This window comes from Columba livia, chromosome 14 (genome assembly GCF_036013475.1).
Source record: "Columba livia isolate bColLiv1 breed racing homer chromosome 14, bColLiv1.pat.W.v2, whole genome shotgun sequence".
Lineage (NCBI taxonomy): Eukaryota > Metazoa > Chordata > Aves > Columbiformes > Columbidae > Columba > Columba livia.
In genome coordinates, this window is record NC_088615.1 from 15,800,108 (window position 1) to 15,825,073 (window position 24,966).

General features: G+C 37.5%; 1 protein-coding gene across 1 annotated transcript in view; it reads right to left on the bottom strand.

Moving 5' to 3' along the window:
- Positions 1–24,966, bottom strand: part of DOCK2 (dedicator of cytokinesis 2) — a 170,603-nt gene that overhangs the window by 23,805 nt on the left and 121,832 nt on the right. The window contains exons 30-37 of the mRNA XM_065030122.1: positions 24,149–24,227; positions 14,331–14,431; positions 14,184–14,242; positions 13,911–14,059; positions 5,364–5,449; positions 2,810–2,966; positions 1,685–1,725; positions 180–270 (exon numbers count right to left, since the gene is read on the bottom strand). Coding sequence (XP_064886194.1) covers positions 180–270; positions 1,685–1,725; positions 2,810–2,966; positions 5,364–5,449; positions 13,911–14,059; positions 14,184–14,242; positions 14,331–14,431; positions 24,149–24,227 — 763 coding nt within the window. The remainder of the gene's footprint in view (positions 1–179; positions 271–1,684; positions 1,726–2,809; positions 2,967–5,363; positions 5,450–13,910; positions 14,060–14,183; positions 14,243–14,330; positions 14,432–24,148; positions 24,228–24,966) is intronic.

A 24,966-nucleotide genomic window follows, 5' to 3' on the forward strand; every position in this document is an offset into this window, starting at 1 on the left:
GAGTATTTAATTTTACCAATATGTGGCTTTTAATCACCTATTGAAAATAGAGTTTCAACAATTATAGTTAGATTTGTATGACCTACTGCAGTAAATCAGAGATTAAGACAATCACTTTTTAATTTACAAATTTGAAAATTGCAAAAGCTTGTTTATGTACTGAGTTCAGAAATTCTAACCTTCAAGAGCCACGTATGGAGTAGAAGGGTATACGCTGCTTCTGTGTAATTCTCACAATCTAAATGAAGATCTCGCAGCTTATACAAATATCTGTCAGAGGAGAAAACAAGAATTAGAGCAGATATTGACATTACTGGAATATTAAGTGTTAAAAATGTTTTAGAAAAACTCTGTAATGTAGACTTTATAGACGTCATACAGTCACTACCCAAAGTCTTTAAGGACACACTAGAAGGGGTTAAAGGTCTGTACTCTTGTTCAGACTTTTCTGTGTTTTCTTTGCTGACACATTGTGCACAAGAGGAGAAGAAAGAGCCGAACTCCTCCTGTGAGCTCCTGCCAGCTGCACCTCTGAGAAGAAGAACCGGACTCAAGCTCTGAGTCAGACCTCTGAGCCGTTACTCATGATACCTTCCTTTCTCTGCAGCACTTTTCAATTGTTTGTAAACATGGTCCATATAAACAGATGTAAGCACAACAGAAAACTCAAGGTAAAGCAGAAACTGGAAAACACCAGCCTAGAAAGACAGAGCAAGTCCCTGTACAGTTGGGAAAGTGGGAAGGGCAGAAGAGTTGTTCTACATTACACATTGCCAGTGTTCTTGATCCCTGGGGCAGCGTTACTGCTACCGGCACAACCAGTGTCCATCATGTGACTCAAGACATGTTTTCCAGCAGCGAGAAACAAAAAGCACATCCTACCCTGACACACAGCAGGTGTTTGGACACGGGAACTCTGACACCTTGCTGCCGCAGTGCATGGTGTTACCAGCCCAGTTGTCAGTCCAGCTGGAGACATGTCCCCCATAGCAATGCCCGCTGTTTCTCCTTGGCCCCTCCAGCTCACAGCTCCCGATCCAGCTCTGCCTCGCCTTCAGCGCTCAGCTCAGCTGGGACTCTGGGCTTTGCACTGCACTGACCGAGGTGCAGGTGGTTCTGTGGGTTTTGCAGAATGAGAGGCAGCAAACAGCAAGCTTTTGAACAGCAAGATTTGCTGCAGCTCGTATGCAAAACCGTTGGAGACCTGTCACATCTGAAAGAATTTGCCAGTACAGCTATAGCTCTTACAGAAAAACACCTTCCTAGTAATTCTGCACTGCATGTAGTGTTGCATATTTAAAGAGACTTGGCAGACTGCACAATTCTACAAAACTCAAATGTTTTTTCTACCATTCTAAATTTATGACACACCCTCCCTCAAGCCTCAAATCTAGTGGTATTTTCTTTCTTTAAAACAATAGACAACGAATGTTGAGTGCTCGACTAAAAGCTGATTCTTTGGGGAAAAAAGTGCACCCGCTGAATACATATGATTGATTCCAAATCACTGAAGGTTAATCAAACAATGCAATAAGAATATAAACAATGCCAGGGCTACAACAGCATCACTGTGGACAGTAGCTAACAATAACTAATAGAAATTCAAGTACAATAATAAAACCAAAATACATAAGAGAATATTATTCCTCTCTCCAAAACAGATCCAACAGAACAACTGCCATACCTGATATACATCTCTTCACGGTTAATGTCCTTGTAGAAATTCTAGGGACACAAACATTTAAAAGTTATCTCCTAATGTCTTTCATTAAAACACAAGAAAAAAATATGCTGAGGTTTTGCTTGTCTTGCTAGCTGGACAGCACAAGAAATATTCTTTACAGACTACTGTAAGTTTAAACCTGGCATTACTATTTCAATTAATATTTTAATTATTTATTAGTATGTGTTGTTATTATACATGGGTATAGTTCTCCTAGTTCACTACTGAAATCATTAGTGCAAGTTTTTCTGTTGAAGAAGAGGGAATCATGATTATTTAAATGCATTAACATAATAAACTGCATATTTTGGCTACAATTGATGGCCAGAAAAGCAGGTGGTATTTATTGAGGTTGATATGTAACACTGCTGTGCAAAACCTCTGAAGGGGCTAATTCCAGGAATAATTCCATTTCTGTCACCATACCGCTTCTGCAGGTATATGAGTTACAGGCTGTGCTAAATGTATGACAGGAATTGTCTCCTGAAGAGTTGCAGAAATTTATACCACATTGCACAGCGATTACTGAGGAACAGAGTATGTGATTACAACACGTATTAATCATATTCGCTTTCAGCCTTCAAAGCTGATGAAAGTTCCTCTTCAGCTTCAAGGAATCTCTAGACGAGATATCCTCATTACAGAGTAGGAATAGAAAAAAAGACACGGTGGCCTAGAACCAGATCAGAATATAAAATCTTGACAACTTACTGCAAGCATAAGTTGCAGATTTCTTTCCCAGATTTAAAACCCCTGTTTGCTGAGTTGCTACAGCAGCAGGTAGGACAGTTCTTCATGCAAACCTTGACTCTGGCAAAAGCCTGTCAAAAGGTCAAGGCACATGACCAGTAGAGTTCCTTATTTATGCAGAATCAAAGTGGAAAACATAAAACCAAAACCACAGACCTGAGTGGACGTTGCTTTCAGGTTTGTGCATATAGCCATGCAAACAGATACAAAAATCTCTTGCCTCAGAGTTTAAATCACTACTGAGCATTGTCGACCACTCCTGTCCCCAGGAAGATTTACCTTCATCTTCAGTAAATGGATTCTGAAGTTCTTCCCATTTCTCACACTAGAACATACCAGTAAGTTGACAGTGCAGCTCATGCGGTTGTCCTTGCTTTCATCATTCATCACCGTTCGGTAATCCAGCAGTTTCTCCAGGAGGCCTTTAACCAGGCTGACAAAACTTTCAACCAAGGTACAAATGCCGGGATGCTGACATGCGCATTCTGTAAGACTGCAAACACACACACAAAATGTTATTACAATACTATGAAAAGTAGTGGTCCAGCAACTGAAAAACTGTTTGGATCTGAAAGGAAATACTGAATTAGGGCTAAAGCAACTGCAGAATGCACTGGAAACTCCCTTTGTGGGCTGGTAGCTTAGATATCTAGAAGACAGATGGGATATAAATCAAAAGGAAAAACATGAAACATTTAGTTTTCCTGTCTGAAAATGACTTCCAGTTCAAGGGTATACCCACCACTGCAGAAAGGAGCAACCTGCATCTGTGATATAACAAACTCAAGTCTTTGGAATGCCACACTATTGCAATAAACATTAGACCTTCCTTTCCTCTATTGCTGTACAACGTAAAATGTGATATTTATTTCTTTCTCTTTGTGCAGTTAGGTGTGAGTAGAAAGCTCAAACTAACATAAATTTTCAGTCAAGAAAGACATTCATGAATAAGATCTCACCAGAGCAATTTGCCCTTGAGAAATAAACGAAAACAAACAAACTTTCTGCAGATTAAAAAAGCAGCTATTTTTCTTTTGATAAAAATATAGGAAAGTGAGTTTTATACACCATCATCATCAGATTCCAATTTACATTAACAAAATATTAGCATATGTTGTTTCTATAAAGCACTGAAGTGATTTAGGAGTAGGTATTTCACATTACTATCATTGCTTCATTTTCAAAGTTTGACTGTTTAAACATTATGAAGTGATTACCAGCATCTCATTAAGGATTATTTTCTCTCTTTGGTTAAGAACTTCTCCTTAGCATTCTGGTTTTGCATTGGCATTCCATCTGACAAACGGCATTTTTTTATATACATTGACATAAACCACAAGCTTTTGCCGGGTCTCAGCCAGCATACAGCACAGAACTCCAGTCACTGAAGACAGGCAAACTGGAGTACACGTAGAGGAGAACTACAACATGAACAGGAGAGGGGAAGACCTGTCTCGTGAGGGAAGGTTTCAAAAGTAGTCTTGCTCAGCTTGAGTGTGAAGTTCCCAGCAACCAGCCAGTGGGGCAAGTTGTGAGTACAGGGGGGAGCAGCAGCACACAAGACACTGACTACTGCTCAATAGCTGCATTCAGGTGGCAACCGGAACTCTGCAGAAAGGTGGACAGCCACAGGAAATTAGTTGAAGAAAATATGACCACATGAACAAGTCTGGAGCCCAATTTAACTGGGTGTCTATCTAGTTGGAACAGGGAGTTGTAGGCTTGAAATCCCTGCTTTGAAAGGTGTGAAGTAGGAAGATTCAAAAACAAACAAACAAAACCCCAGAAGAGAACAGGGTCCTATCACAGACAGATCACCAGCTTCTGCTTCAGCTGTGCCTCTACAGGCATAATTATACAGCTTCAAGGATGGAACAAAAAATATTATCTGGAAATAATATGAAGTGACATCCTTAGATATGTGGCCCCCTTGAACTTGAAGTCGTGTAGAACATGGCAGAGTATCGAGAAGAAAAAACAGATAAGTCAAAGAAAGGAGGATACCTTGGAAAGGCAGGAAGATCAAATACTACATAGAATGATGAGACTATTGAACTGCACTGCTGAAAGATGGGGTTTAACTTGATGGGTACCAGTTCTCTAGAAAAATATTTGAATGCAAGAGTAAACTGTGAACAGGACAAGCAAACAACATCACGCAGCTCAGAAAAGGTAAACTTCAAAGAGTCTTATACACAAGATCTGAAGGAAGCTTTTCTCTTTGCATTGATGAAGTCTCAGCTTGAATATTGTCTCCATCTTTTAGGTAACATAGTATTTCAAAATAAATGTAGACACCGTAGCAATGTCCAGAAAACACTGCATATGATAAACTGAAATACCGGGTTGCTCCCCCTTAAGAGAAGACTGAAGGAAACTTGACAGCAACTTTCAAATTTGTCAAAGGCTGCTGCAAAGAGAAACAGAATAAATGATTCTTTGTGTCCCCTGTGGGTAAAACAAGAACTAATTGGCTTAAACTGAGGCAAGGCAGATTTAGTATGGATATTTGGAAAAAAAAAAAAACAACTTACTAGCAGCAGGGCAAGTTTAGCACTGCACAAATGTCTACTGTGTCAGCTGAATCCCCAGTATTGGAGATGATCAATTGTAGCAACAGTTCAGCCAGGCTTAGTGGTCCAGGCTTTGCAGCACTATTATTAGGAAACCTATGTACTCGCAAGGCCTGGTTTTGGTCTTACCAAAAGCCAGTCTGAACACCTCTGCAGCACCTCTTCAGGCCTACTAAAATAGTATACTATTTCCAGTCCCTTCATAAAAATAGCTGCAAAGATTGTGTTTTATTTTTAAGTGAGGTTACCAACTTGAGAAGTGGGAATAATAAGATAATGACACATCCTCTGGGCATTTATTCTCATGCACTACTTACATGGACTCAAACAACTGCATGTAGTGTTCATCCCCTCGCCCGCCTTCCACCTCGTGGTCCAACTTCAGAATTATTTCATTTTCAAACTAATAAAGAAGGAAAAATCAAAACACTGAGCAGATATCCAGAGGTCAAACGCATTTCAATATGGCATCAAAAGAATACCTTTGTAAAGTTATATCATATATTCCCCAGGGTTCAACGCTGGAATATATTCCAGTTGAATAATGCACATCTGACTATCTCCAGATACCTGTTTCTCAGTACAAACTGATAAAATAACCTGAGGAAACAGGCTTAACAGTGTCTTTGTTATGGGTTTTCATAGAACATCTCTAATTTCAAATGCAGGATTCCAGAGTAAGTAGAATCTCTTTCACCAAGATAAAACATGAACAATCCTATAGTATTCAACAGCTTATTTGTTAGTCCTACAGTCTGCAATTGCTATTTGTTAGGTCTATCTAGACCCTAATTAGGAAACAATGGCATATAAACAAAAACAGCAAACAAGCTATTTTTGTAGTTAAACACAATTTTTTCCCCTCTACTGCATAATTTCTTCAGTTTTTCTTTACAGTTAGGATACCATGTCATTTGGAGCTATTAACAGCCTTATTTCTCTACTTGTAAGGTCCAAAAGTAAGGACCCAGTCATTCCCATCATGAGTTTCTCAAAGCTGGGTATCCAAAGATGTCATCCATATTGTTTACTTGCTGTTCCTGGTACACCCTGTAACAATCTCTCATATACTCTTCAGGTAGTTTCACATAATTAAGCAAAGGCATAACGTCTCATGATACTCAGAAAAAGATAAAGCCTATTTTCAAAGATTGTCACGCTGGTAAAGAAAAAGTTAGCTAAGAAACTAATGCTAAACTGAAAAATTGTTGTTACAAACAGGCACGCAAATGATCAGTGACAACAGCTTGACATCTTTAAAGTGTAATAAACTCCAGGAACATCTCTGTAGAATTTCTAGGTAATATACCATAGTAATATACAATGACTTCTTAAAGAAATGGAAGTACTTGTTGAATTATATTTTAACAATATTTTGCAGGATCATACCTTAATTATGTGAAACCTCTTTAAATATTATTGTGTTGTTGCAATATAAATATACAATTGTAATTTGCTTTACAATACATTATATATAGGCAACTGCTTTATAATTTTTAAAGGGTTAAGCCAATCTAACATGTTTAGATCAGAATTTTAATTAGTTTCCATATATTATGCAGGTGCATTCAGGTCTGGGAAATGAAAACCATGGCAACTATAATACATACATATGGTTTGGTTTTCTTCTCCCCTTTCCAAGCACCTTAAGGCATTAAGATTTGCATGTTCTATAAATGTCCTCAAATAGTTGATACTTATGTAGTATACTTGCAAAAGAAATACAAGAAATTACTTTTTCCCTCAATATAAAATGAAAAATGCCAGTGGAATATGAAAAAAAAAAAGAGCTTAATTCAGTTGGAAATCTACAGAGAGGGTTGCAAGGAAAATATACCCCTGTTAATGTTATGCAGAATATTAATTTTTGAACAAAATTACTGGGTGTACTAGCCTATTGTTGTCTTTCAGACATGATCAGGAACCAAAAAAAACCCCAAAACATTTCAAATAATTAAGTGTTTTAAAATAACTGATATAGCAATCTTGGAAAACAGAAGAATAATTAACATTAATGTAATGTAAAAATAATGCATGGTAGAAAATAACTGAATACAATAAGCTTAGCAGAAATAAATATTAAAATGTTGCAGATTTTAAGACGTTAAAAACAAATCCACTAAAAAGCAGCCAGACCATCAGCATAATTTTTTCCAAGCTACAAATATGATGCTGTGAAGACGCAGGTATGGCTTTGCAGCTGTAGGTTGGAAAGAGCACAGACAGGAGTCCAGCAGCAGTGGGAATCCCGTGCAGGCAGAGCCATCCTTCCCTTAGCCAGCCTGTGCTGTGACTGCCGGGTCAACACTTCTCCTCCCTGTTACCTACATTCGTTTGATCTTTTACGGTGCTCAGCCCTTCCTGAATCCCTTTTTTGCTCCTAAGCCTCTTGTCTGGTAATATTCTTTGATTCTTCATTCTTCAACATCTCTTTTGGCTTGTTGTATGAAAACTCTGGAATTTACAAAAGCATTCCAAGGTTGATAGGCTTGATTCCTAGTCTGGGCTTTTAGCGCTGCTGGAAGCTGGGACAAACCCATTCACTAGGCTGCCATTGCCTTTGGTCTGCCCTGGGAAAGGGAGCGTGACACACAAATCTCAAAGTCTTAGTGCAGCTGGAGTCATTCTTTGTTCTCATCCAAATTACTGTATCATGTTCAGTTATCATCATAGGAGAAAACAACTTGATACAGATTTGTAAAGAATCTGCATAGCTAGAGAATGACACAGTTTCAAGGCCAGCACTTTTTTAAACCTTTCTAATGCTGCTGTCGATGCCCTCTTCATGCAGTCACAACATGTCGCAATCCCTTCACCCCAAGATTTCTACTAAAATCCTTGAGTAAAATTTATATCTATGGATATTTACATAAAAATATGTATATTCATAAACACATATATACATATATACTGGATATTTCATTGTTACATAGAGTACAGGGAGGTAGCAGAAAGGCAAGACTGCTTGTTTATGTTGTGTGTTTATTGCCCTATGAATCAAGCATAGACATACTAAAAATGAAAGACCACTCATGCTCCAAGAGTAAGCACAAACGCTAGTGAGAGAAGCACGCACAGGAGTGCAAATAGGAGACATTGAGAAAAGCAGGAAGCAAGTTTAAAAGAGTTTTTTCCAGTTGCTAAAGTAAAATTTGTGTCCCAGTAAGACTGAGCTTCAAATAAAAGAAACCTTGGCATAGTATTTTTCAAGAAGAGGTGGGAAAGATCTACCACCAGGTTCTAGACAAGCCATTATCACAACAAGAGGCACAGAGAAAGCATTAGAAAACAGGAAGGTCTTCATTAAAATAATGCTCTATTGCTTACATGGATATAATTATTAAAAGCACTGTAAAAATGACAGAGTTTACTACTGTACTAACAGCAAATTTTCATGTTTTTCTTTCACACAAAATTTCACACAATTTTCAGTGTAATAATTCTGTCTTCTCCCTGAAGTGATTCTGTGTAACTGAGAGCTTGGGCAGACTGGGATCCAGATCATCCCATCAGGGAACTGGAAGCCTTCCATGGCAGGAAGAGTTACTATACTATTTTATATGCGGTACTCTCAGATAACTGCAATGCAGTTATATCTCGTCATCAAAAAGTTCAGCTCTGAGCTGAAGAAGCCAGGCCCAAAGCTGTGTATAAGAGCATAATTCTTCCCCTTAGAACACCAAGCAGGTCGTGCACACCCTTCAGACTACTGTTGTGGAAGGTACAATTCTTCCAGATGTAGACAACATGACATTCTAGCTCAAAACACATCACTACATGTACTTTCCTTACGATGGTCATAATTAAAACCCTACACTCAGAAAAATTACTCAGCATTTTTAAATAACAAGGGCCGAGCATTCCCCACATTTCTCCAGAATATTTGATGTCCTTCCGTTTTTTCCTGAGATTTAGTTAATAGGACCAGCAAATGTCAAAGATCACTCATCACACAAGCAACAAAAACCGGTGCAGAAAATACAGATGCACTCCTCTTTTCTCCAGAAGGGAGGGAGGAGGGAGCAATTTCAACCATTTCATATTTCTCTGACCAAGTCAAAACAGCAAACAACCACAGCTGTAAATGTGAGAAACCAAAATCGTTTGTATGATCATAATGCAGCACCAGATATGCTTCAAAAAGAAATATTTAAACACTTCACAGTGGTCAATGTGATACACCAGAAACCGGGTACAAGTTGCGTGCACACTGTGCAATGGCACAGAGAGGCAACTTCTCCAGCTCAGCACCAGGTACAGCATATTTGAAGATGACAGAGTAGAAAACGCTGTTTTAAACAGACATAGAATGGTAAAAATATTCTGCTGCCTGGCCAAAGGGGAAAATTGAGAAAATACATTGCTATTTATCATCACTGAGATGCCTACATACAAAAGGTCATTGCAGAATGTGAATTTGCAAACCTGTAGAGTACACACATGAGAAACATTCCTAGCGGTGTAGGACTAACTGTGCAGAACTGAGCAGCGTGTAGCCACCCAGTATTTCCACAGAAGTTGGTGGTAAATGCGTAATCTCTGTGACACAGTGAACAGGATCTGGGCTGCTCCTCAAAATACTTAATGACTTCAGATCTCCGAGTCTCCACTGAAGAACTACTTCTCGGAATGCTCTCAGAGAAAGCTATAAATTGTTCAGTAGAAACAACAATCCCATTTCTGATTTGAGCAGAAGGAAAGGACTACCACACTACTACTGTTTCTTAAATATTTTTAATAGGAGTGTCAAATAAGAAGGAACCTTATTTTTTCTTCAGAGGCCACAAAGAATTTTGGTTTGTTAGGAGTACCAGTACTCTGTGATCCAGAACTACTCTTCATCCACTTGCAGGTTTTGCTGCTCTAATATTAGCCCATTCTCTGTAATTAGCTAACACATTAAAGAATGCCTGAGGAACAGTATGTACTACACCAAGACCAGAGAATGAAGAGCTATCATTGAAATATCCAGAAACAAACAAAAAAATTACTCCAGCTTGTCCAGGCTAAAAAATAAGTTTAAAGGGCTCAGAATTAATTTCTATGTGTATGTATTATAGTATGTATATTAGTGTATATATGTTTATTGGTGACACAGGTACACGGCAGTTTCAAGACAGGGCAATATTGAGCAAAAGCATCTAATCCAGTCAATTTCTAGAGTTGAAGTCTGTGGGCTTAATGCAGTAAGACAGAAATCTGTGAATACATTGCAACTCAAGCACCAGTTAAAAATCATCCACCTCTGAAATCCTTCCTAGCACTTATTCAGCATGTAGAGAATTGATTACTTCTCTAAGTAATAATTTCACAGATGCTGGATCGGAACAAAAAAACCCTCTTCCTAAGCATCTTTCCTGCAGTTTCTCAACAAGCTGCAAAAAAGTCAGTTGCTTGCACCAAAATAAATAAAAAAGCTGGCAGAAATATAGAACAAAGTTTTAATGTGCCTGTGCTCACACTAAGCCCAGGAAAGGGTATTTCTTCTCTAACTTAACAGTGTGCCTAGTTGTCATTGGCACCAATTTGGCTTTAAAACCACCTGCTTATCTATCCAATAGGTCTAAGAAATCTCCACGTCTCTGGACACACTTCAAGACCAAAGCACAAAACATAGGTTCTGCTAATGGGACGATCTCTCATCCTTCTGAAATCCTTACACAAAATAAAATTTCAAGAACTGAGAGCAAGAAATGTGAGTATTTACAGCAATAATGAATCACATGCGCCAGAGGAGCTTGCTGAGAGCACCTATTTTCACTCATTTAGTACCCTTGTACAGCTGTTAGCTTGGAAAGGTACCAGACTCCAAGAGTTTCCCTAAGACCGAACATGTGTCCTCTCACCCGCCAGGAGGTGGGTGAGCCCGAATCACCCCGTCCCTCAGCACTTTGTGCCACAGCCCAACAGCTGGGAAGGAAAGCCAGTAGAGAAACTTCCCTAGATGGCTTCAGCAATTGGTGGAAGCAGTGAGAAATGCTAAATTAAAAATACCAAACAAGAACAGAATGACTTATTTGAATAAAAATAAAAATATAAATATCAATGAAATAGTCTTTCCTAAGCCAAGTTAAATCCTTAACAAATCCTTAACAAAACTATCAGCTAGAACAAATAGTACTAGTTTGCTTCATTATGTTTCTGTCTTCAGGAAGTCTTAAAACAAATGTACAACTGGATCTTTCAAGGAAAGATGGGTTGTCAACCTTTGGAGCATGGGATTCTTTTAACATCATGTGTCTATCACAGAGGCAACTAGATTTCCTTTGTATTAGAAGGAAAAAGGGATGTATTTGCAGGAGTAATTTTATCCACAGACACTGAATGTAAGTTGGATAAATTGCCTTTCCAAGATTCTTAGCTCTCTGAGCTGGTGAACAGACAGAACCTTGATAGCTAAAATTAGTAGATACTAATGGCTTCCTCCCTACATCTTCAATTAGAGTTAAAACTACAAGCTTATACAACATTTCTTCTGGGTGAATGGAAGTCACATGTACAAAGTTAAAGTAAGGATCATGAAGTAAATGCCCTATTACGCCATATACCTATGTATCCATTCCATTCCATTAGATATATCTGTGTACTATGTAATTCTTGAGATAACTAGAGGTGGAATTTTGTTTTCTCTGGGATTAGTTCACCTCCTAGAAATAGCTAAACTAAATCAAATTCCCGCTTAGTAAATCTAAATAACTTTATATCCTTATTGCACATATATTATATACATAAAGGAGGACACAGCCTCCTGAGCTGGCACCAACATCATGTGTATGTCCACCCAGAACGGAGCGCTGCCCCACACCAAGGTAACAGATCCATCTTTTTGGTTAAGTCTATTAAACCACATGGAAGGTACCAGACAAGCTCTAGTTCCTGTGCTGGTACAGACTCAACTAGTAAAGACATCTCTTGTTTGCGCATTGTAAAAACATCTCTATGTGTTTTCCCATCTCTCATTAGAGAGGATGGCACTAGAAGTTAATTCTTTATTGTTAAAATTCAGCAAAATTATGTTTTAATTGAATGTCAATCTAGGCTCCTGAGTGCCTAATGCAGTCTTGGAATAACATGTTAGCATTCTCAAAATTTTATACTAAACCTTTAAGGAAATATCATTTATAATACTAAATGCCAATTTGTATTTTTAAATTGTTCACTAGTGAAAGTTAGATTATATGTGTTTATCAAATAATTTTCCATACGTACTACTTCTTTGCCTTTTCTAATTAAGATGGTAACAGTTTTAAGTAATAAAACTTAATGTGCCTTTCCTTTAAAATACATATTTTAAAAAACTTACAGAATTGCCAAACTGACAGATGCAATTTTAAGAAATTTATCTTAACTACCTCATCCACGGGAAAGGAGAAAATAAAACCCACAATTCTTGACCACTAAATGATCACAACTTCTATAGCAGAACATTAGATTCCAATGAGACTCAACTGCTCAATTATGAAATAGTTTTAGTGCCATCTGACAAAAATTACCTCTTATTTTTAGGCTGCAGTAAAATGAATGTCCTTGTTCCTCAGCACTGAAAAAATATCATCTGCAACTTATTTATTGTAGCATAAGTGATTGAGGGGTCACCTAAGTGCCTGGTATCTTCCAGGCTCCTAAGCTGTTGTTCTTGCTAATCGCTCAGTATGACTGATGAGTTTTCAGGATTTTTGGTCTGTACAGATCTCTCCCAAGAGATGAAGCATAAGCCAAGAGCAGGAAAACATTTTTAAGAAGGCAAACACAGGACTATTACGACACGGAGGGAACAGATGCACAGAAGCAAAGTGGTTTTTAATCTTGGCCTTGAACCAAAGACTTTGTACTGCGGAATACAGACCAAAATGGAAATTCCATCTGCTCGTTTATTCCACAGTTAGTCGACACAGAAATGCCCCACATGATTTAAAGTATTTAACACAGCTGGGTATATGAGTGACATATTTAGATTTACTTTCTTATGAATATCGAAGATATGACTCTTTGTTTGTCACTTACCATTACACAGATTGTTCTAAATGAATTGTTTGTGTAACTACAAAGCCTGACTCCCTGATTTTAAAAGTGCTGGGAAAGGCAGTGTGCAAACACAGAATGAGGGAAGTCTGTGCCCAAAGAGCTTGCAGAGAATGGAAAAGCCAGCTAGGAAAGAACCGGACAGACACTGCCCAGGCAGGCACGACAAGATTCAGATTACATTGCCAAATGTCCTGTCCCACCAGCCCCATTTCTACTCTATCAAAAATATTTTATATTTGTGATTTAAAAATCCTTTTCAAAATTACTGTCAAAAATATTTTATGAATGTCAATTCTTCATAATGGTTATTTTTATCACAATAAATATTTAGACAAGTCATAGTTTCCGGAGAAATCTGACAATATATAATTAACCATTCACTCTTACTTTTGTCAGATATTCTGTATTAAAAATCAGAAGTTTTGGCTTATAAATATCTAGGTCACAAGGAAGGCGTATCATAAAAAGTTTAGATTAGAATGGAGCCTTAGAGGTCATTTAATTCTACCTGCTACCTAACCGAGGGCTGACTTCAATGTCATTTCTTCTTGCTCAGAACCTTATTCAGAAGAACTTTGAAAATTTCGATAAAGATCCTGCAACCTCCCTGGGCCCCTATTCCGGTGCCCATTGCTGTCACTGTGACAAAAGTTTTACTGAAGTCCAGCTAAATCACTCTGGAGAGCCCCTATTCACTTGCACAAGGGCTCTTCCTTTTGTTCTTCATATTTTTGATTTTACTTTGTGTAAGCAGAAAAGCCCACACAACAGATATTCACCAAAAAAAAAACGACCACATCACCTTTTAACGAATTTTCACACAAAGTATTTTTACTTACCTTTTTGAATTCTCCTGTCCTTTGATATTCACAAAGCATCATGTCAAAGAAAATGGGGATTGTGGCTTTTCGTAGTTCAACTTCTGGAATAAGAGTCATTTCCAAGATGGGGCCAACCATCCCCGGAATAAAACAAATTTTATTCTGACCTGAAACAGAAACGCAAATTGTGTAGCCGCAATATTTACAAAAGCACTTCATGTCAGATATTTTCCAACGAAACAAGCAATATGCTGTGGATTCATTTACAATTAAGTTCATTTGCCTACTCACCAAGTTTGTACCACATGTCACGGATGGCAAAGCCAATTAAACGCCTCATATCTCCATATCTAGAAAAAAAAAGAACTATGAAAGTATCTTTATCATCATTGAACTGCAAAATTAAAGACATCACCTGAAGTGCATGTTTTTGCTTACTTGTTCTGGATCTTGTTGTATTTTGCATGGGAAAGGTTCTCTAGCTGTAGTGAATCTTGGGTAATAAAAGCCACAGCCAAATGAAAATAGTTGTTCCACAGCTGTAAATTGAATATAAGGAAATTATAATAGTTTTGAGAAAAGCAGGAATAATATTAAACTATGCACAATGCTGAATAATTTATGAAACCAAATGATGCAAGCAACATGAGATTTTTATATTATAAAAAGATGTTCATCATTAGCATTATGCAATTAGCAGAAAAGCAAGAAAGATGAATTTTAATAACAACCACTACACATTTGCTCTTAATAACACAGCAGCTGAATAAATATTCCTAAAAAAGGATTCATATGAGATTCATTAGCTAACAGCATTAAACCACGAACCCGAGCAGGACTAGGGAAATCCATGACATGCCAGAGAATCTGAACAACCTGGAGCTAAAGGCACCCAGTGTAATTACACTGGATTTGTGAACTACTTCAAAAGGCATCTACTTTCTTCTCTTTGGATTCTAATTCAACATCGATTTGCGTGAAATTCCAATATATTTTGTTAAGAGCTCTCTACATGAAATGAAGACAAAATACATCTCTAAATAACTGCTATTAGCACTGAGTCATGTACTTGAACTAGGAGAACACCCCTTTATTTGCAGTGCACAGCCCTTCATTGCTGAAAGCAAATGGCTTGTTCTGCAGCCAGTCCAAAGGGAGCACTTCTCTCATGTGCTAGAGACAAAAAGGGAAAAAAGAAGGAAGTAAAGGAAGTAAATACTATTTTCAGAAGCTTCTAAGCAGTCAGCGATGGCTTTAGACACTTGTCAAAACATTACCGCATCTAAAAATATGTCTGATATGTACCAGGGAGACAGTAGAAAGGCAACAGTAAATGTATTTAGTGGGAATGTAAAGGATGGAAGCAAAACATAGAACATGATGAACTACAACCCTGTGTTGTGAACCCACACTAAATAGCCTAGAAATATAATGTTTCATCAAAACCTTAAGTGATCTGTGTCCTTTATAACCTGGAAAACTCTCTTGTGCACAAATAACCAGGAAAAACAAATAACACACAGAAACACACACATTTCCTATAATAAAGAAAATTCTCAAGCGTCCTCTAGAATGTGAAGAAGATCCTGCATTTATTTTATCCTCCCTTCGAGGTCCAAGTCCAGCTCTTCTCGCAGACTTGCTTATTTAAAAGCCCTTTGGAGGCTGTTTGTGCCTTTAGGTATTGCCGGGCCAGAAAGCCTGTTCCCCTCTGCAGATACTCGGCCTCATGGACCATTTGCCCAAGACAATTACTCATCTGGTACATATTACACTACTCAGAGATGCTCTGAATTCACCCATATCTTCCACAGCCTTATTAAAAACTACATTTGAATATAAGCACTAGCAAGGCAGAAGGTTGTTTTGTTTTGTTTTTCCCTTAATACAAGCATTTAAATTACATTCATATCTAATTTTTGACAGTATATTAATAGTAGGTACTAATTCAGGCCATTTTTTCTGCAGGATAAATGTTGTTTATGCCTTCAAATTCCTGTTTTCCTGCCTTATCAAAGATTTTAAAATATTAATTTGACCAATTTACAGTTCTCAGTCCCTTGAGAAGCCATATTTATTAATGTGTAGGGAATATAATTTGTATATGTCAATTACACCAGTAAAATAGACAATTTCTCAAACTGTTCTAGATTATGGGGGAAAAAAATGAAGCCTTATTGCTACAGTTAATGGTCTATTTATTCACTTAATGATTTCCAGTTCAATGCTGTCATTGTCAGAGACCCATCCTAAAGACTCAATATCCTTATTTATAAAACACATTTCATCCTTAGAGTACCCTATTATGGCTGAAAAAGTATGATTCTTTGTATTTCAATAGCACATTCAGGTTTAGGACTCGCAAGCTTTTCAGTACCAAAACTCACTCTAAAACCCCACGAGGCGAAGTAGTCTCTAAAAAATAGAAAATGGCAAAAGCTGATAGAAACAGAATATAAAAATGCAAATAAATATGTTTCTGAGGCCTGTTTATCTTTCTCTAATGCCCACAATAACATCTCAAGATGTCTTGTGTTTGAACATCCCAGTTACGCAGGGTGTGGTAGGGCTGAAGGGAAGCAGCAGAGCGACAGGAGAGGACCCGAGCGCTCGTGCTCCGCTCTGGCGATGCTCCTGCTCTGCAGTGCTGAGCTGCCAGGCTGAGCACTGGAGACCAGGCCAGAGCTGGAACTGACCCTTCTCTGTGTCAGTGACTCCTTGCACACTCCTGCCGAGATGCAGGAGCTGACAGGCAGTGGCTGAAGGGGCTGAGCGTGGCACTAACCACCCGTGTTGAGAGGGCTTCACCTCTGCCAGTGCTCCTCGATGTAAGGGCTAATGACCTGCAAAGAAGATGTCTCATTCTGGTTTGGTTTTGTTTGTTTGTGGTTTGTTTGTTTGTTTGTTTTTCACATAACATGAGGTACTTTCCCCCTTGGAAATGTGACAGCTGCTGGATTGGAAAATGTGGAAATAATTTAGTAAGACATTTCCAGCCATCTCACACAGAAGAGATGGATGGTTTTTCAGGATGGTACCAGTGTGACCGCAGCTCACCTGTGAACGCAAAGCCTGTTCCGCACTAACCCCTCCCTTTAGCCACGGTTTTCTCTACAGACATCTTTGCTCAGTTCTTTTTGATATTGTAGGAGAAACAGGAAGTCTTTTGAATTTCTGACGAATCATTGCAGATACCAAATGCACTCCAGCATTTCACAGAACCAACCAGACAGCACGACCCTTCTATTTCTTTTTTTCTTGAAATATGATGGTGAAAGGAAGCTCAGCCCCTTGAGACCAGCAGCTATAATACATTTTAGATAGATAGTGGGCTCATTACTGTGATTTTGGAGAGGAATTGCACTTACAAACTTTCCGCATTGTCTGCAGAATTGCAAACTATATGTAGTTCTCACAGCTATTGAGCTAGGTTAGCCAGAAATAACCTTTAAATAACATTTATAAGAAATGATCCACTGATTTCCAGGATGTGTGACCTTCTCAATATGTGATGATTTTGCCTTGGTAATGTTCCCTTTCACATACTGGAATACATTTCTTCATCCCTTAAAACTAAATATTTTAAAATGAACATCTATTTTGGCTAGTTTTGTGAGCCTTTTGAGTACAAACAATTTTAAATAAATGAATAACAACTTGGGTTTTAAATAAATTGCTTAATTGGATCAACTGTAGATACCGAAATTTGATCATGACTTAGATGTTCCTGGGAAGATAAATTACCTGATATATCCGTGTTTTAATTAGAAGGATATCACAAACTTCCCATTTAAATGGTGCTCCAAGAAAATGAACAAAAAATAAAGTAAAAAGTATATTTGATTGGGGAGGGGGCAGAATATTAACGTGCTTTCATTAATCTGTACAGAAAAAAGATTGCACATGCAGCATCATGCAGCCTTGAAATTTTGAACCAACATTCACAAAAATAATTTTGCATTGTCTTTTAGAATGCGACACTAGAAGAACACAAACCGCCAAACAGAAGCACAAGTGGAATGTGAAGAGTAGAATTTGGAAAAACTCACCAACTGATAAACTTTAAAAACTGAGTAAAGTAAGCATTGCATTCTGTCTAAGCGGAGTCGTGACAAACATAATGTTCAGAGTTACAACTCATTCATAAATTTTGGAAGTTACAAGCACAACATTTAGGGCTGATTCCTGTGGTACACACACTGGGTCATGACAACAACAGGTGCTGTGGCTTCTTTGAGGTCAAAGAGAGATTATTAAGCATCTCAAAGTAAAGAACTATGAAAATCCTTTGGGACCTCTGCCAAAATTTCTTTGCATTGGTTATGTACTTCAAAAGCATGGAACAAAGGCAGAAAATTCCCAGGTTAATGAGAATATGTTTATAGAAGCTTTGAAGAAACACAGCACATTATAAACCAACAAATGTATCTTTTATTCATTTTTTAGTTTTTAAAGATTTTCATGTCATAATCCCATTCTATCCCTGTTCTTGCCATATGCTTCTTGTTTAATGATGCAACTTAAGTAAAACACTTGCAAATAGTTTCTACTCCAAACGTCTAGCATGTGTATGTTGGAAAACATGCCCAACCTCTGAAATAAGGCACTCCCAGATCCAGTAAAAATGAGTTCCATATATGCAAAATTGTACAGAATTTATAACCTCTGTATTAATTTCCATTCTGAGCAATGAGTCTAAAGGCCAAAGAAATTTGCAGATAAACATTAAAAAATTCCTCATCCCAAGTCACTCTAGGAAGACCCAACTATATGTTGGTAGAAAATCAGAGATAAACTTTAAACTCTGAGATCTGATACTTTTCAAATGCACAATACGATGTGCAATATACAAAAATGTAACATTGCTAATACAGCTAGCTAAATTTTGTAAGACTTGTATTAACTTCTGCATCAGCCATCTCTTAGGGTTTTATACAATGTCTACTGCTATCATACATATAATTTTGTACAATATAGTGTATATTTTTCCCTGTATATTTGCAGTGAGGCTTTTGATTTTGGGGCTTCTAACTGAAGTTTTAAAATAAAAAAATAATTTGCACAATTCTGTTAGTTCATTACTGCTGAGGCACTAGTGGCGCCTAGTGGGTGCAAGAACTATAGGAAAAAATGAAACATAGGAATTTTCTTTTAAATCAGACTGACATTATAATGGAAGGTGGACTATGCCGTCTATAATAAAATTCTGTAGTGGGAATATAGATGATTAATATGACATTATAATTGCTACAACAGTACAGATTTAAAAATACAATCCATCCTAGCACCCTGTAAAAACCCTGCTAACAGAGAGGGTGTGAAGGAACAGGAATCGATAGCACCATATTTTCCAAAATAGAAACCCTACGACAGCTCTGCCTGACCACAACGAAATAGCTGCTGTTTGTTCGCTCTTCCCTGTCCCAAATACGTCAGGAGCTGCCACCTCCAATCAGAAACATTATAAAAGGAATATTGCACAAAACCCGTCATTTCAATGAATGAAGTGGCATTGGCGGTGGCAATGGATGGTGACTGCGTCACGGGGCTGATGCGCTCAGGCGCTGAGAGGAAAAACTTCCTAGACAGGGCATGACTGACCAAACCAAAGCCGCTGCAGCCCAGAGGTGACAGGAACAGACCAGAAGTGCTCTGGGCTCCGAGACAAAGGTAACGCCTATTAATAGCTAATGACATCAGCTGCTAACAAACAACACGATGTCATACGAGGTCCAAATAGGTTCTACAAAGGTGAACGTGCACACTGGAAAATTGAACTGAAAATTTGAAGCGAGCCATTAAACATTATTATCTTCATTTTACTGTTGATAGAAGACTAGCTTATGTTTCATTCAAGGTAAATAAGCCTGGAATAGTTTGATAAAATAAATCAAAATAAATGAAAATAAAATATAAATAAAATAAATCAAAAGGAAAACACCTATGACTTGCAAGTTTAATAAGGGATTGCCGCTGAAATAAAACCTTCTTTTCCAGTTCTGCACTCATAGAAATAAGGCAACTGCTGACAGTTAAGACATCTGGTAAACAGGAAAGTCATTTAAACATTATATTTCTATATAACAAAGAAAATGTTAATTAAGGTTTGTACGTTTTTTTTTAAATTTCATACCTACATGTCTATATCCATATGGACAAATAAAATACAGCTGTTAAATTTTTGCTTTCTTGTGAATCAAATAAATGGCAAAGCAATTAGTGGGATGTTCTTCAGTATAAAATAGCAATGGGTGTACAAAGACACTTCTTGTGTGGGGTAAAGGTATTTAGACTGCTTATGGAAAGCCACTTATCCCCTGATTACACTTCCCACAGTTGCAAACCTTCAGTGACATGATTTACACTTCAGTGAACGTCTTCCAGTTGTAAACACAGAACTTAAATGCGGCAGGAAACCTGAGAGGTCGGCTGATCCAGCTCCGTATCCCAGGGCAAGATCTGCTAAACTGCTTCAGACAGATGTCTGCTGAATCCACTCTGTGCAGCCTCTGAGTGAGAGATGTTCCCTAGCCTTTCCAGATAGGCTCTTCAGTACACAACTGTGCTTAGATCTGTGCAAGTTAATAATCTTTTTCAAACACAGAGACAGCAATAGAATATAAACTACTAAATACTGAAAGCTTTTACCTACTCTAGTAATTGCTACTGATACTCCAGACTTCTGTGCATTAGCGTTTTGTGTTCCAGCTTAATTTCAGTACTGAAGAATGCATGTTGGTACTATATCTGTTTTCAAGCTTAAGACACCACAAATATAGTGAGCCCTCATTCATCCTTGCTTCACATTTTCTTTTTGGTCAATCACTTAATGAAAATTCATTCCCTTCTCTCCTGTTAATGATATGCTTTGGAGATAACAGTTTTGTCTTACCAGCCCAATAGTAAAAACTCTGTAACAAATGCCTTTTAGCTGTCCTTTCTTTATTGTCCTGGGTTTCAGTCCCAATTCATAATTTTTCTATATGCACACAAAGAATACAGCTACACAGATTCTAAACTGTTCGACATTTTGAATGCACCTCAGTGACGTGGAGCTTCCAACAATTGTCAATTTTCCCCCACTGATACTTTTGTTGCATTGTAATATTTATTACCAAATAGTTTGAAGTGAATACTAAAGAAATAACACACCAGCATTTGTTTCCATCTGCAGACTTACCATATGGTTTTTGGCAATGACTACGCTCCCTCGGGAACATGATATATTGCTTATTTTCGTTAAAACAGATGTTTCTCTAAAACTCCTGCATTTCTTTTAGAGACACCTCAAAGAAATCCCAAAGATCTGTATCTTCAAGTTTTGCTCTAGTTTCGCATCACTATTCTGTATCCAAAAAGCCTAACAATTAATAAATAATAACGGAAGTAAGTTTGATTCAGAGTTTTCTTTTGCAAAGCAGCTGCTAAAATAAAAGCTACTTTATGATATTAGTCTTATACCACCTTAATTGCTAAAATATAAACATACAAGGGCTGCAACAGCTGCTTAAAGGATTGCTTGTTTGTTTATTAGCTAAAAATACTCCAAAACAACTGAGGAAAAACAAATATTAAATCTAAAAAGAAAAACAGCCCCAGAGGCTGAAACTGTAAACTGAACTATTTTATAAAGTACAGAAGTTTCTCATTTACTCGGAGTTCACTACTCTTCATGTTTGCTTACAGCCAAGACACACTGATGTTAAAAATATATATTGCCTCTCTTTTTATCGTTTGCTTATTTCCTGGTGATGCAGAAGAACTTTCTTGAACCATATCCATACCATGGGAGAAGAATTCACAGAAGATCCATCCTGTGCCATCCACAAGAGAAATGACACCTCCAGGACCAAACTTCCACAGCCAGAAAGGATTTAAGCTATAACTTCAAAAGACTAAGTTTTTGTTAGAAAAACTGGTTGAAGTTCTTCCTCCTTCCACTCCATACTCTTGGTTCCTGCCCATTATGTCTCAGTGCTTCAGAGCATTTTAAGAACACTTGATAATTTAAGGATAATACAACAATTAAGGGAAGACACAAACTATTTTCTTACCATGAAAGGCTCTAGAATAGTTGGGCAAAATTCTTCTTATAAATTGTTTGGATACAGTTGATCCTTAGAAAATGAAGAATGTCCACTAGAGGACCGCTCAAGTTTCTCCTTTCAATTAATAACATTTTTGGTTTTAAGTTCTTCTCTATGTTCAAGTTTTCACAGTCTGAATAGTTGCAAGACATTGATTTACAGATTTTTTTTTTTAATGAATGTAAATATGGAAAACAGTAAAAGAGCCTTTAAAATATTAAAATTTTCAGCTATCAGTGATCTGAATATGTACAGATAAGAGTGGGAAATAATTTTAATTTTTAATTAAAAATATTAGACAATATGCATTCAGACCTTCTTTAGTCAAGTAGTAGCTTTTAAAATAGGTACATTAAGGGTCATATTAGAAGGTTTTCAGACCTTTTAGTCATGGTAGAAGAGGTATCACGCTGCCTTCTGCTTTTAAGTCTCTTTTGAAAACTAGAAGGGTGCTACAATTCTTTAGATCACACTACTCATTTACTACAGTGTCCTTTAGCTTACTCAAAGCCTCCAGATAGTTGACAAGTCATGACTACAAGCGTGAGCATTAATGCTTTTCCCTGAACGACAACATTCAGTGTTGAACTCCAACATTGCTGGTTGTTCGAGAACATTCCAGAATACACGGAATTGCCCCAGGAAACTGATCTGAAACCCAATTGCCAGGTTCAGGTTCACATGTGAATAACCAATGTAATCCTCAACCAAATTGTGGCAGGCACTCAGGCTGAATAGTAGTCCGCAGGTTTTCGGAAGCCTACACAAACTGGTGACCACCAGATCTAATTTATTTGCTTTTAAAAATTACTGACACGTTCTGCAGTAAAAATGACAAAATGTTATAGAAATGATAGATTACAAATTGGCTGTTAATAAATTGAAATAGCCTAACTTAGTCAAGGATTTAAGTTTCCCACAGGGATGTTTATTAAAAAGAAATGTTAAGTTTGTCAGAAGCAACATCTTTCCCTCTGATTCAAAAGCCTTAATTGACATTAAACATATCTACATTTGTAAAGTCACACCTTTTGAAACATTTGTAATGAGATAAATGAGGACAAAGCTCTACATTTCATACTTGGAGGCCATTATAACTGGGTATGAACTGAATATTTCACGTTTCTTTTTACTGTTGCCTTTTAAACCCCTCCCATGTAACCAGTTCCATGATGGCCCTGTAGCTATTTACCACAAATACCCAAACAGTTTTTCACATCGTAAACCGAAACGTTCACATGCAGTAGAGTAGAATCACTTAAACCAGGTTGCAAGTTACAAGATTAACTATAAAATCTGAACTCCAAGAAGCCAAGAAGGCAGAGCCCTGAACTTTCTCTCAACTTCACAGTGAGGGACGATAAGTTATTATCTCATGAACACATTTTTGTAATCAGGAAGCATTTTTGAACTGAAAACATTTACTCTTAGCTGCAGTTAATATAGAGTGAAATAGGATAATTTTTCATACTCTACTTAGTTAGTGTGTTTTCCATCTATAGTACGTACCATAGTCAGGCATCATTTAGTGACAAATTCTGATTCTAAAGCTATATTTACATTTTAATAAAAATTTAATGAATGTGGAAACTAGAGACATTTCCATTTCTATCTGAAGCAAGCTAAACATATGGTAAAATGCATGACCATGTAGTTAAGTTATACAAAACGAAATTGAGTACACTAAAAAAACGAGCCCAATGTTAAATTATTTCAGAAAGAACTACTGAAAAATAAAGGATAATAAATAAATAAAGTCGGTCTTGTCAAGGAAGACTACAAGTTAAAAATAAAAATAAATTCTAAGTGCTAAATACTCTTGGATTCAAACAAAGTGAAGCTCTTTCTGCCCTACATACATAGGAGTGACACCATACAGGCTCCGTGCATTCCATCAGCGATTGCCTTTCTGAATACACCTGGCTGGCTAAGGAAAAAAAGAAAGTCTCAGCTTACCAGTTCGGAAAGAATCAAAGTACAAAATGCTCTATTTGGGTGCCTTACCATAAGCACCACTTTCATGTCATATCAAAGATGGCCTAATCCTGCCAAGCTCGAATCAACAGTCATTTTGATACTGATATAAAGAAGCAGAAGAGGCTCTGACAGACCAGAATGACTGTACCTGCACATGCCACCTCGAGTCAGCTAAAAAGCCTGAACACTTACTTGGACTTCAAAATTCATGTTCTCCAGAAATTTCTGGTTCATTGTGTCCGCAAATTTGTTGATGGCTCTCAAAAACACCCTACAAAAGAAAAGCAATGACACAGGTAAATGAATGTATCTCTGGGAATCTATTCCAACCACGTGTGATACTGGTGGAAGCACATGTCAACACTGAACATGCTGGAAGATGCAGAAGTCCCACACGCATGAACACAGCAGGTGACATTCTGTGCCATTCTGGACACCTTCCTGTGTAACCTCATCTGGGTGTTCCTGCTCCATGGGGGGATTGCACTGGATGAGCTTTCCAGGGCCCTTTAACCCCTGACATTCTATGATTCTATGTTATTTATAGTCTGTTATACATTAAAAAAAATTAACCACATGATTGTCAAAAGTTTCTTGGTCTCCACTGAAAAATTCAGACAATATGATTTCTTTTCCTCTGCTGCACACTGCATAGCATTAATGAGAAGACATAGAGAACTATTCTTTCAAATACAATTTTACCTTCTACGTGTCAAAACCAAAACATTTACAAGAGTGTTATTGCCTCCTCCTCGCGGTTTGACAGCTGAAAGAGTTCCTTGTATTGACATTGTCAATTAGGAGCTGCCACTGCACTTTCCCAATTAAAAGGTACTGTATACAACACAGGTTGTGAGGGGAAGATGACATCTCTGCCCATCTTCCTCCTCAGGTTCTTTATAAAAACACATTAAAAGCTGAGTTAACGTCCAGTTATTTTTTTCCAAGAGGAAGAGTGTGAACATCATGCTTATAGCTTGAAAAGCTCCACCTATTTATGTTCATTATGA